The sequence below is a fragment of the Abrus precatorius genome, unplaced genomic scaffold (assembly GCF_003935025.1).
Source record: "Abrus precatorius isolate BTA unplaced genomic scaffold, Abrus_2018 Scaffold8, whole genome shotgun sequence".
Classification (NCBI taxonomy): domain Eukaryota; kingdom Viridiplantae; phylum Streptophyta; class Magnoliopsida; order Fabales; family Fabaceae; genus Abrus; species Abrus precatorius.
In genome coordinates this window covers 25,423,653-25,436,858 of record NW_020874428.1, presented here as the reverse complement: position 1 = coordinate 25,436,858, position 13,206 = coordinate 25,423,653, and the positions used below count along the sequence as shown (strand labels likewise).

Sequence of the window (13,206 nt, the reverse complement as noted above, 5' to 3'; positions counted from 1 at the left end):
TCAAACTCTTCTTTGTGCGCCGCGCAAGCTATGCTGGCTGCTTGTGCTCTAAGACTGCTTTGGACTTTCGACTTGGTTTTGTACTTGGCTCTCTTCTCTGTACCTACCTTCAAGTCATGCTTGGGCTTCAATTCAGGAGAAAATTACAATGTAATTTGTGTCTTGTTGCATAAAAGTGGTTTCATTTATTGGCTCAGACCAAAAATTAGAAAAGATACATCTGTATTTGTATCAGCCAATTTAAGCTATATCAAATCTTATATAGTATAAAATTATGTAGATATTTTATTTAAAATTTATTTTTTATATTTTTAAGAATTACTTATTAAAATAGAATAATTTGATAAAGTGTTTACTATTTTTAATAAAATTTTATAAAATTAAAATAAACATTCAAATCAATCAATAAAATTTATTTATTAAATTATGTAAATATTTATATTTAATGATTTTTTTATCAAGTGGTATAAATATTTAAATTTAATATTTACTGTTAATTAATTTTAACAAATTAAATTACATAAGCATAAGTTATATATAATGATAACAGTTTTTTATTCGATAATTTAATTTTAAAAACTTTTAATTATATTTTTATAATTATTCAATTTCAACAAAATTTGACATGTATAATAAAATAATATTTAATTATAACTCAACAATTTAATTGACAAAAATTATATTTTATATAAAATTATTTATAGGACAAGAATTGATATAATAAGATACTAATATAACTTATTCATCTCTTTATATAAATTGATTTATATGTTTAATTTTTACTCTTATATTATTTAATAATTTTTATTAGATAATTTAATTTTAAAATCAACTATTACATTAAAAAATTTAAATATATTAAAATAATTTATACATACTTTTGAAATATATAAGAATAAAAACTTTCGAATTACATTCTTATTATTATTATTTAATTTTAATAAAAATTGACAAAAATAATTATGATAATATATAATTAGAATTTAACAATTGAGTAGCTAAAAATAACCTATTATTGAGGTATAAAAATAAGTATAACTTGTATAAATATAATTTTATTTTTTTCATATACACATATTAAATGATTTTTTTAGTAAAAAAAAAAACTTTCTTAATTAATCTTATTATAATTAATGGTCAAAATGAATATGAGTTTTTTAAAAAGTTCTATGATATTTTTAAGTGAAATAATAAATTCTTATAATTATATAGTCTAAATTTATTTATCTCACTCTAGCGTAAAAATACTCCTCTAGACATACATTTTAAAGTTATACAAATTAACAATTAAAGTTATACAAAATTTATTTATGTTTGTTAATAAATTGAGACTTTTATTACATTATATACATATTATTTATTTTTAATTAAATATTATGTATATTATTCTTTACTTATTTATATAAATTAATAAAATGTTATATTTTTATTTATTATTAAATAAATATTAAAATAAAACATTTAATTTCAACATTTAAAAAATTAAATGGAATACATGTGAGTAATTAAAACTAAAGAGACCAAAATCATACATATTAAAGTATAAGGATAAAAATTGTAATTAAACTTAAAATTTATGTCAAATAAAAGAAATTTTAATAACATATTTTTTAAAAAAAATTAAAAACTATTCAATTATTATTATTTATAGCTGCTATTATACTATACTCTTATTTTAATATTTTTTAAGTTTAAATAATGTTTTGATTTTTATACTTGACTCGGATTTGTAAGTTAATTTTTACAAATAACAAATTTATAAATCAGTTTTCATACGTACATTTATTTTTGATTTAGTTACTATCATTAAATTCAAAATAAATAACATTAAATAAATATGAGACTAAATTAAAAATAAATGTAGTATGAGTACTAATTTACAAATTTTTTATATGTAGGAACTAACTTATAAAATTTTAAAAATTTTACATATGGGGACTAACTTACAAATCTGAGTCAAGAGTATTTTTGTAAATTTACGATGCACCTTTAGTTTGTATCTTAATTTTGATAGTGTTAAGGGAGTAGATAAATACATAAATGAATGTGCTGGCAATTATGTTGCTAGCAACGACACAAATGAGGGTGCATTCAAGAATGAAGAAGGTTTTGATAAAAATTTAAGATTTGGGATAGGTGGATGTGAATGTCGGTATGGGTAAATATGAAGGTAAAGTGGTTGAGAAGAGAAAAAAAAATCAATAAAAATTATTAAGAATTGATAGAATTTTGGGGATAAAAAACTAAGAGAAAAAGAGACTATAGTCTATATTGAATTTTACGCATAAAAAGAAAAAGAATGAAAATAGTGGAATTAGATGTGAAAGCCAAGAAGAGAGTATGGATGAATTACAAAATCAATATATAAACTAAATTGTATTGCGAATTTATAAAAGTAGTTTTGACTCGTGTAAGTTAGTATTTATATATAAAATTTTGTAAGTTAGTACGTGCATGTAGAAAATTTATAAATCAGTCTTATACTATATTTATTTTTAGTTTAGTCTCTTACTTATTTAATGTCTTTTATTCTAAACCGAACAAAAAAAACAAAATCAAAAATAAATATATGTATAAGGATTGATTTATAAATTTGTTTACAAGTAATGATTAACTTGTAAATTTGAGTTAAATATATGGATCAAAACATTATTTAAATTTATTTGTTATTAATTTCATATATTTTATAATTTTAAAATTTCTCATCCTCACATAATCTAAGAATGTTTTGAAATTCATGCAATTTAAGATATACTATCGATCATTGAAAAAGGAAAAACACATATTTGTTATGTGAAAGTGTTTTTCAAAGGAAGGAGTACAGTGCTTTCACATTTTAAAACACCATTATCATTGCATTAACTTACACTTACAGTAGAAACTCTTTAAATTAATAATGTCAGGATCGGAGAAATTTATTAATTTAGAGAGTTATTAATTTATCGATAAATTAATAATTATTAATTTAAAGAGTTTTTAAATAATTATACTGTACATACCAAACAAAAAGGCAAATTAATCTATGCCTCTTAGAATTACGTTGCAGCGAACCTTAAGACTCAACATACAGTAAATTAGTAACTACACTACATATGCATTAGAAATTAATAACGACTTTTGAAGTAGTAAATGTAAACAAGAGGAACAAATGTGTTCAATGTATTCTTAAGCAAGTTTGGCATATATAAATTACATGAATGTGTTAGAATATTCAAACCATATATCACAAGATGGCTTCTCATCTAAAAGGTGTTGCAAAATTAGCTATGTCAGATCAAATACGTAAGGAGTTGTGTGAGTATAAGAGAGATAATCCTGCAAGCATACAAAAAGACTTGCAGAGATGGCTTGAGAGAAAATTTCAGTTGAAAGTTAGTCAAGGAACAATATCAAACACACTTAAGTGGTCAGATGACTATCTCTCTGCTAAAATAGAAAAGGGAAGAGTAGAGATCAAAAGACACAAACCAGCAAAATATCCTGACATGGAGAAGGTTGTTTATGAGTGGTTTCTCCAGCATCAAGAACGTGTGAATATTATAGGAGAATTAATTTTGCAGAAGGCAAGAGATACAATGAAACTCGTGTACCCTCATGATTATTCAAATTTTAACTTCTCTATAGGATGGCTTGGGAAATTCAAGCACCGACATGGCATAAAGTCATTTCGTCGTTTTAGCGAGAGTAGGTTTGTTGATATAAAAGACATAGAGCAGAAATTGATATCGATTCGGGAGAAAATTGATCAGTTCCCTATGAAAGATGTTTTCAATATGGATGAAATTGGGTTGTTTTATAGGCTACAAGCTGATCATTCACTGGCAACAAAACAACTTGAAGGAAGAAAACAAGATAAAGAAAGACTGACGGTAGTTATTTGTTGCAATGAAGATGGCTCTGAAAAAATCACTCTATGGATTATTGGGAAATATGCAAAGCCTCGTTGCTTCAAGAATGTCAACATGAATAGCTTGAATTGTCAGTATCGAGCTAACAAAAAAGCATGGATGACTAGTGTGCTTTTTGATGAATATGTTAGTTCATTTGACCAAATGATGCATGGTAGAAGAGTTCTACTTGTGGTGGATAATTGTCCAGCACATCTAAGAAATATTAAAAGGCTAAGAAACGTTGAGTTGTTCTTCTTGCCACCCAACATGACATCAAAGATTCAACCTTGCGATGCTGGGATAATAAGAGCTTTCAAGATGCATTATCGTAGAAGGTTTTAACGCAAAATATTGGAAGGTTATGAGGTGAGACAATCTGATTTAGGGAAGATAAATGTCCTTGATGCTATCAATTTGTCAATCCCAGCTTGGACGATAGATGTTCGAAAAGAAGCAATAGTGAATTGCTTCCGACACTGTAAAATTCGTTCAGATAGTGACGTTGCAAGAAATTTGGATGAATCCATTTTTGATGAAGAAACTCAAGACCTCGAGACTATGATCAATCAATGTGGCTATCGTAATAAGATGGATATCGACAATCTAATGAACTACCCAGGTAAAAATGAAGCATGTTCAGACGTTCAGAGTTTAGAAGATATTGTGGGTACTATCATTGAGAACAATGCAGAGGATGACGACGAAGATGATACAGTGTCTTTGGAGGCACTTATGACGTCGAACACTCTTCACAACTTTATGATACAATACAAAAATACAACACCTAAGCTATTAGATGCAATAAGAAAAGTTAGAGATGAGCTCCAAATAGACTTGAACTTTAAAGGAAAACAAACAATTATTGAATTATATTTCAATAGAGTGTAATATATTTTTTTCAGTTTCTATGAATTATTAATTTATGATTTTCTTGGGACCGAAAATTATAAAGGGATCTCCCGAAAAATTATGATCTTATTATTTTATCGAATTTTTTAATTTTTTATATTGCCCAAGTCAGGATCGGATAAATTTATTATTTTAGAGAGTTTATTAATTTATCGAGTATTAATTTAAAGAGTTTATACTGTACATTCATTTTCTACTGTTTCTTTATTTTTATCTCTCCTTTATTTATTTCTCATCATCGATTATTTTTTTTCTTCTTATGTCTCTGTGGGTGTGAATATAATTAGAGTAAAAAGAAAAAAATGATATAATATAACATAAAAATAACGTATAAATAATAGAACTCTTTGTTATATTTAATAGTCGCGACACACTGGTCGGTATGTATATTATTCGATGGTAGAGTTTTTAGTAAAGCTAATAAACGAATCATAATAAACATAATCAATTAGTTACTCGTAATTATCTCAATAATGACAACCTCAAATCAACTACTTTCTGTATGTTTCCGCTTATACTTTCTAATCAGCCAGCATGCATTTGTCTTTATTAAACCCAATCATTCATGAAGTTGTCAGCAACAATAGAAAAAGAACTCGAGATCAGAGAGAGAAGCAAAGGAATTGATCTACATAGCAACCCATATAGCAATAATAAAAGCATGTAATAGTATTATTATTTTTAGTTTACAATAATAATATATCTGGTATATCACTATATCCTAGCTCACAATTCAATCGTTCAACATTCTTACTATCTCACTCACACCCAATAAATAATAAGACAAAATAATAATGATAATAATATCTATAACTAAAAAAATAATATGTTCTTTAAAACAAGAAAACCGCCCCTAACAAGATAAAAGACCCGCACAACTTATTGTGAAGTTGTGAATACATTGACATTGAAACAGAACTAGATTTCTGTTTGTCACTAGCTTTTTCATCGTCACTTTCTTCTTTAGGATTGCTGAAATTGGAAGGAACAATTGTATCTGGTGCTGAATCATCATCTCCAGCAACTGGGCTAGCAGGAGATGGTGAATCTTCTGGTGAATTGTTAAGACTCTTGGGCAACCCTTGTCCATATGTCACATTTATTTTGAAGTGTTGCCCACTCTTGCATTGGTCACCATCATAATCACTTGAAAAAAAGTATGTCATTCCTTCTTTCACCAAAGGAACCGCTACTGTCACAGGGTGTGTCTCGGTATTTGATGGATCAGATGCTGACCATTGGACTGTGTCCTTGTCTTGTGCATCATCGTAGTCACATAGTTTATATGTGGTAGAATTGTATGTTTGAACAACAGTGTGGTTAGTGTCCGTGTTGAAAACTGCATGAACAACACCCACATAGGAAAAGTGTTAAGTTGTTAGCAAAATATTATTTTGATGTCATGATGGGGTAGATAGGACAATTGAATAGCAAAAAATGCTTGCAAGAAGTCCAACATAGTTCAAAAGTATATATTATTGTGAGATGAAAATAGGATGCCATAATTATTCTTACCAAACAGCCAACACCTCCACGTTCAAATAATTGAATAGGACTATGAATAGAAAATTTAATAGCGGGCATCTGTTAAATATTAGCATGGTCTGGTTTTTCAAAGAATGACCTACTTATCTGCCCAACTAAATGCTCCCTTGGTTTAATTCAACGTTTCTTTTTTTTTTTTTCTCTCAATAATGTATGTTTTATAACCCGTATGACTATGAAATGATAGCTTAATCATCACTAATTATAAGTGTAATGGTTAGCTTCAATATGACTATTAGCTTTAAAGTAAGACCCTCTTCTTACTTTTTCCTTCACCTCATAATATTATTACTACAGTTTTTACATAAAAGAAAAAATAAACAAATAGAAGTGAGTGGCCACTCAATCAGAGTATCAAAAGAGAATGTTTGTACCAAAAGAAAAGAATAATAAAAAGTACTAATAGTTGTCAACCTGTCATTTTGGGTATCGGATTTTTATTTTTCCCTTTCCCCCTATTTATCTAAAAAAAGACAAATGGTAACAATAATTTTCTTTGTTACCTATTTTGCTAAATGGAAGAATGAATATTTGAGTTGAGTTGCAAACGTTGGCAGACTACAGAAAAATACCAACAAGAGTAGTGCATACCTTTCTCTTGGTGCTTCCAATTTAAGCCTAACTTTTATTGACTAACGTTAATATATATATATATATGGCACAATTTACCCAAAAACAGCAGGTATGGCGCAGGGGAAAATGACACACAAACAGCACATAGGTGACAGAGACCAATAGAATAGTTGAAACCAATCTAATTTATGCCACTCATATATATGCTAATGCTACAACACATTCCAGAATAAAAATTTTAGTCAATAGTATAGCTTTGCTCCTCCTCCTCATAATATAATAACAAAATAAAGGGGGAAAGGACAAAATGTGAAGAGAAAGTAGATATTTTGATTGCTTAAAAAGCAAAGGAAAAAAACATACTGAAAAATTATAGGATGGGTATTTTTCTCAATTATCCTTTCTTTCCTCTCCAGTATTTTTCTCAATATGATAAGAAATCATAGTAGTGTTGGATCTTTAGTCAAAACAAAAACAGGTAACTTCAAATTAGAGATTAGATCAAAGAATTGAAACTAGAACATCCATGCCAGATTGCTTAAAAACTACATACAAATAGAGAATATATGGGTCTTGATTTTTTATTTTCACAAAAGGCCTAAACACTAATAATCAAAGACAACAAAAGCAAGAAACACACACAAGGATTGTAAGAAGAAAATCATGACGAATTATTCTCAGTGAGAAACTTACTGAGGAAATCTCCCAAGCTAAACTCTTTATTGGCAACCCACTTCTGGTAATTGACTGGTTTCTCAGTATTGTCAAACCAACCTAAAGAATCTCCCACTGTGTAATTCTTGTAAGCCTCAGCAGATCCTGAGAAGCATAAGCAGAGGAAGAGAAGACAGAAGACAGTTAAGAACGGAAGAGCAAAAGAGCTTCTTCTCTGTTCCATTCTTCTTGAGGTTAGTGAATGTGTTTAGATAACACCACAAAAAAACTGGCTGTTTATGACTAGCTTCAGAGAATGAGAATGTGGGACTCTTATGCTCCCAGCCAGCTATGGAAGTGATTATGAAGCCTTGCCTTTCCGCTGAATTACTAAAATAGTCACTGTTGCATGTTGCTCTCAGTAATTTGTGTCAGACAATATACTTGTTTCCTTTACATTTTCACCTTAATTTACTTTCTAAAAATGTATTTTTTTAAATTAAGAATATATAATTATGTCTTTAAAAATACAACAAAAACTTTACCTCATTAAGCAAGTTTGACTATATAAACTACATAGTACTACTAAACTTGATCCAGTGAATAATAAACTAAACATTTATTTTTTAATTATATATCTAAAATACATAACAAACAAACTTTTATTATTATATTTTTTGTATACACATTAAAAAATTATTAATAAAAATGATTGAAAGGAATAAGTTCCCTCAGCAGTAAAAGCTGTAAGGAAAACCATCATCCAAGTCTGAGAATCTCAGCACAAAACATAACCATCAGATAGTGGACACGTGGAAAAAAACAATGCAGTGGGTCGGTGACAACGTCTTGGGTACATGTCACATTCATTGTAAACTTGGATATAATAACGTGATGCTTTTAAAGTATATCAAGAAACAATGAATAAAATGGAAACTCCTAATCGTTGGTATCTTATCTTCTTCTGAGGATAATTCTATACATTTTTAACTGAACAAAAGCTCTAACTCATTAGGGAGGCAAAGAGGCAAAGACTATATTTGACAAAACTACCATATTTTACTTACTATCATGGTTTCTCCAGTGCTTTCAATATATTAATACTTTAAACATTCACAATATATAGTAAAATCATTAAATATAAAAAATCTTAAAACAAACTAACAAATAGTATTTTTAAATGACTTCATTCTTCTTAATACTTTTGTTCTCTTAATTATTTCTCACTTTTAGTTAGGATAAGGTAGTCCATAAGCCAATCCTGCATTCACTTGCCTTATTTTGTATCTATAGTAACAGTGAACAATGTTAAAGTTTGAGAAATGTTATTTATGTAATAAAGTATTGCTTTGTTTTTTTTTTTTTTTCAAATAAAAGAGAGGGAAAAAAAAGAAGAAGAGGAAAGGTGATTAGATGAATAGTATAACAAAGAGAGATAAAAAAATATTATAAAAACTTATTATAATTTCGTTTTTTAAATAATATGATTCTTGTTAAGGGCATTGATAGTTAAAAAAGTAAAATTATTAAGACACTATTAACTTTTTTCAAACAATATAACTCTTAAAAGTTTTATTAATTGTCAATATTTTATACAAGTAAATGTGTAACAAGCCACCTTAAACTAGTTAAACTGTGGGTAATCGCTGTTGACTATAGGCTTTGCAGAAATTAAACAAGAAGAGAATTTTTCATGATTCAGGATCATGATGTTTACAATAAATCAAAATTCAATATAATTTTGATTTTTTTTAACAAATAGCAAAATATAAATGACCAAGATCATGTAGTCCCAGGTAACCTAATAATTTTTCCTAAACAAAATATTGAGTTATATAAAATAGATATGTTGGTTACATTGAAAATGACAAAGATGAGTCCATAAAATTTTTATATAAAATGCCACTCCATTAACAACTCAGGTATTTGTTGCATCTTTGTTTTTTAGTGTAATGTTGGAATTGTACAGAATTATTTCAATAAAGCAATAAATCGATTCAACTACTTGAGTTTGACTTTGCTTTTAGCAAGTAGAGATAAGTTGGTACTGAAAGTGATGTCTAAACCCTAATATGTTGTTAGTATCATTTTTTAGCTATTATTTGGATAGAACTCAATTTTACTTTACCAAACTGATATATCCTTGGTAAGTTAAAACGTCATTTATAGTGTTTTATTTTGTGTCAAATCTACTCAAACATGAATTTATTTCAAATTTATAAATTATAATTTTCATGTAAAAGATTTACATATTTTATGTTTAAGGTGAAATTAAATATAACATTAATATTTTATGTCTAATCTATTTTTAATAATATCAACATTTAGAAGATCGAATTAACTTCTACTCTTGTGTAAAATTCGGGTTGTTGTTCGTATGAAGTTAAGTAATTGAACATGCACTTTAAAAAGTCTAATCATAAATTGATAATATTATACTATATATGATTAACATGTTAGGTAATGTGTTGCATATAAGCTAATACAAATGAAAGATTAAGAGTGAAAATCAAAGTGACAAAAATCAATAGCGATGAACCTTAGCTGGTAAAACTGGACATATTAAAATGTGAGAACATGCATGGCATTGGTTTTAAAAAGGTTGGAAGAACAAAGCACATGCTGTGCCTTCCCATTTAAGTTTAGTTCTCATCTGTAGTTGGAAGACGTACCAGATTTATACGTTTTCAAGGTAAGAGTTAGCAACCTATTTTTTTAATATATATTTTTAATATGCTTTTATTGCTAATTAAAAATCATAAAAATTGCAAAATATAATTAAAAATTATTAATTAAAAGTGAAGTTTATGTAATTTTTAATGAATAACCATGCATCGAAAGAGTGTATTGTTCGTTTAAGATATAAACTAGTGATTAAAGTAAATTACCATCAAATACACTTTATGTTAAAGTTACATATATACATAATTTTTAATTAAAATTAGAGTTTTTTCAAAGTGTAGTTTCAGAGATTTAATCTTATTTCCTACATAATTGAGATTACTTTTTTAGATAATGTTAGAAGAGTCTCACATTTGATATTATGATTTTTTTCCCTTTTTTGTTGATTTCTTTATTTTTCTCTGTAACAAAAAAAATGTATTATTAATATTTTTTATTGCACTTTTTCGAATAAGATAGTTGCTTGAAAAATGTAAGCTGTTGTTTAGAAGTGAAAAAATAACTTCAATGAAAGAAAATATTTACTACCACCCATATTTATTTTAAAGAAAAATTGAGTTAATTGTTAATTTTAGGAATTGATCTCAAAATTAAAAATTACTAAACTATCGCCAAACTAATTAAAATGGGAAAATAAATGATAAAAATTTATATTTGAATATATTTTAACGTGATTTAATGGAAAATTAAATGCAATTTAATTTTGAAAAATTTGAAAGAAGAAAAACATCTATGGAGCTAACTATTTTGCATGAATTTTATACTTGAAAGATAACAAAATTTTATGACTTAATTCAAAAACTTCAACAATTGACAAATTTATCTCAATGATAATTGATTAGTTTGTACGATAAAAAAAAAACAAATTCATTTAATTACAAATATTACAATATGATTGTAGTTTCAAACCTCGTATTTTCTTAAGCATGACTTAAAAGATGACGAATATTACAATACGGTTTAATTTAAATTATTTTATAATAAATCGTGATAGCACGACTTAAATTTATTAGAAAAAAATATTCCATAAATTTGAATAAAATTTTTAAATATTTATCTGTTATTCTTACTTTCACTGTTATTGTTGACTGAGTGACATAGTATTCAAAGTTCTACCAATTAATTTAACTGGTTACTCTAGAAATTGGTCAGTTTATTGATTGAACAGTTAAACAAACAATAGAACATAAAATATTAATAAAACACTAAAATTGGTGAAAAGAAAAAGGTATGAGCTTCTCTCAATTCAAACCACTCATTTTCAATTTTTAATGTATTAAAACTTTTTAAAATATTTTTAACATAAATAGCAGTTCATAGACGAAGTGTATGCATAAATTGTCATCGTTTAATTATTTATTATATTCTTTATCCTATAAAGCATGTATTCGATTGTGTATATTTTAATGTTAATTTTTAATTAGAAATATAATATGATATTATAAATAACATTTAATTATCACCGGTTAACTACAATTAAATCATTGCAATATTTTCATGGGTTTAATATTATCTGTTCAATTTTTCAAAAAATTGGTACTGACTAACGTTAATTTAAGAGATTGAACAAAATAAAAGTGAATTCTATATTTGAAATTAATTATGATCACAATTATTAATAAGAAGTTAAGGTGATTATAAGAATAATAAAATTACTTGATAAACAGTAACATTTTGCACAATTTCTTTGATTTTGCATACATGCTATTCTCTAACAAAAAGAGAGAGTTGATTTTATTTTTAAGCTTCACACAAGAATATAGCATTAGTTATAAAATTAATAAGAACAAAAGTAAAATATAAAACTATAAATAGCCAAACAAAGCTTATTAGCTTATAATCATAAATGGAGGCTTCAAGATCATTGGTCACATGATTATATGAGAAAAGCACTTTTCCAGCTATTATCACGTGCAAGCTATTCATCTTTCACTTGGCATGTGTTCTTGCTAGCCACAAAGGTAACAAAATCCATATTTTAATGGTTTTGTTTAGACACATTACAACATTCCTCGTTCTTGTCTTTAAACCCTAGAAGAGTCATTTCCCAGTGTTCCTCACCATAATAGCTTTTATAATTCGCCTGATTAATCACAGAGAGCTAAATTAATTAACATACAATTCTATTTGTATATAGTTGAGACAATTTTTCTTATCTCAGTTATATCTTAGTTTCAACAGTGTGTAATTTTGATTTTTTAAACTAATTAAATTCTCTAAATTTTAAATTATGTAAAATTAGTTCTTCGGTAGTTTTTTATTTAAAATTCCTAAATTTTTGGAAGGTTTGTAATGTAATTAGAACACAACTCATTTTAAAAGTTTAAAGGGAAAAAATAGTAAAAATTTGAAAAATTTTATAATATGTGAAATTAAGACTTAAAGAGGAAAAAAAAAATTAAATTTAGATTCCAATCGCTTGAACTGTGTGCACTTTTCGTTCCTAAGATGAAGGGATTAAAATGCAATTAAATATTTTAATTTTTGCTTTGTTCACCTATTACTCTATTTAGTTTCTATTAACTCTTCATTCATTTCACTTGTATATATTTTCTTGAAAAAAGTGTTTTTCTAAACTTTTTACTTTTTCTTTTACTATCATATATTTTATATTTCTTAATAATAAAATTGTTATAAAGTAAATTTTTAGTACAAAATACATATTTTAATGTTTTTTCTTTGAGTATATTTTAATTAAATATATTCCTAATATAAATTAAAACTATTTAACATATATATAATATTACAACAATAAAACTGAAACATATTGACATTATACGTTTTGATATTATCTTCCAATAACAAATTATTATATATTAGCTACATTTACATTATATTTTTAACTCATATTATTGAAGAATTTTTTACCAAAGAGTGTGAGATGATATTTTCTTTTCTTTTATTATTTTAAATTTATTACTTCATCAATTTTCATTTATTTCATCTATATCTT

General features: G+C 26.3%; 1 protein-coding gene and 1 pseudogene across 2 annotated transcripts; one reads left to right on the top strand and one right to left on the bottom strand.

The window, feature by feature from the left end:
- Window positions 1-3,181: 3,181 nt before the first annotated feature.
- Window positions 3,182-4,778, top strand: LOC113848560 (annotated as a pseudogene).
- A 384-nt stretch (window positions 4,779-5,162) lies between these two features.
- Window positions 5,163-7,953, bottom strand: LOC113846935. 2 transcript variants are annotated; one of them, XM_027475704.1, is made up of 3 exons: window positions 7,611-7,952; window positions 5,718-6,138; window positions 5,163-5,370 (listed from the first exon to the last, which is right to left on the bottom strand). In XM_027475704.1, exons 1-3 carry the CDS (start codon window positions 7,813-7,815, stop codon window positions 5,349-5,351), a joined length of 648 nt encoding a protein of 215 aa, XP_027331505.1. In that variant the 5' UTR covers window positions 7,816-7,952; the 3' UTR covers window positions 5,163-5,348. The 2 variants fall into 2 exon arrangements, with proteins under 2 accessions (XP_027331505.1, XP_027331504.1); XM_027475703.1 differs by lacking the exon at window positions 5,163-5,370 and having other exon boundaries at window positions 5,448-6,138; window positions 7,611-7,953.
- Window positions 7,954-13,206: the final 5,253 nt, after the last annotated feature.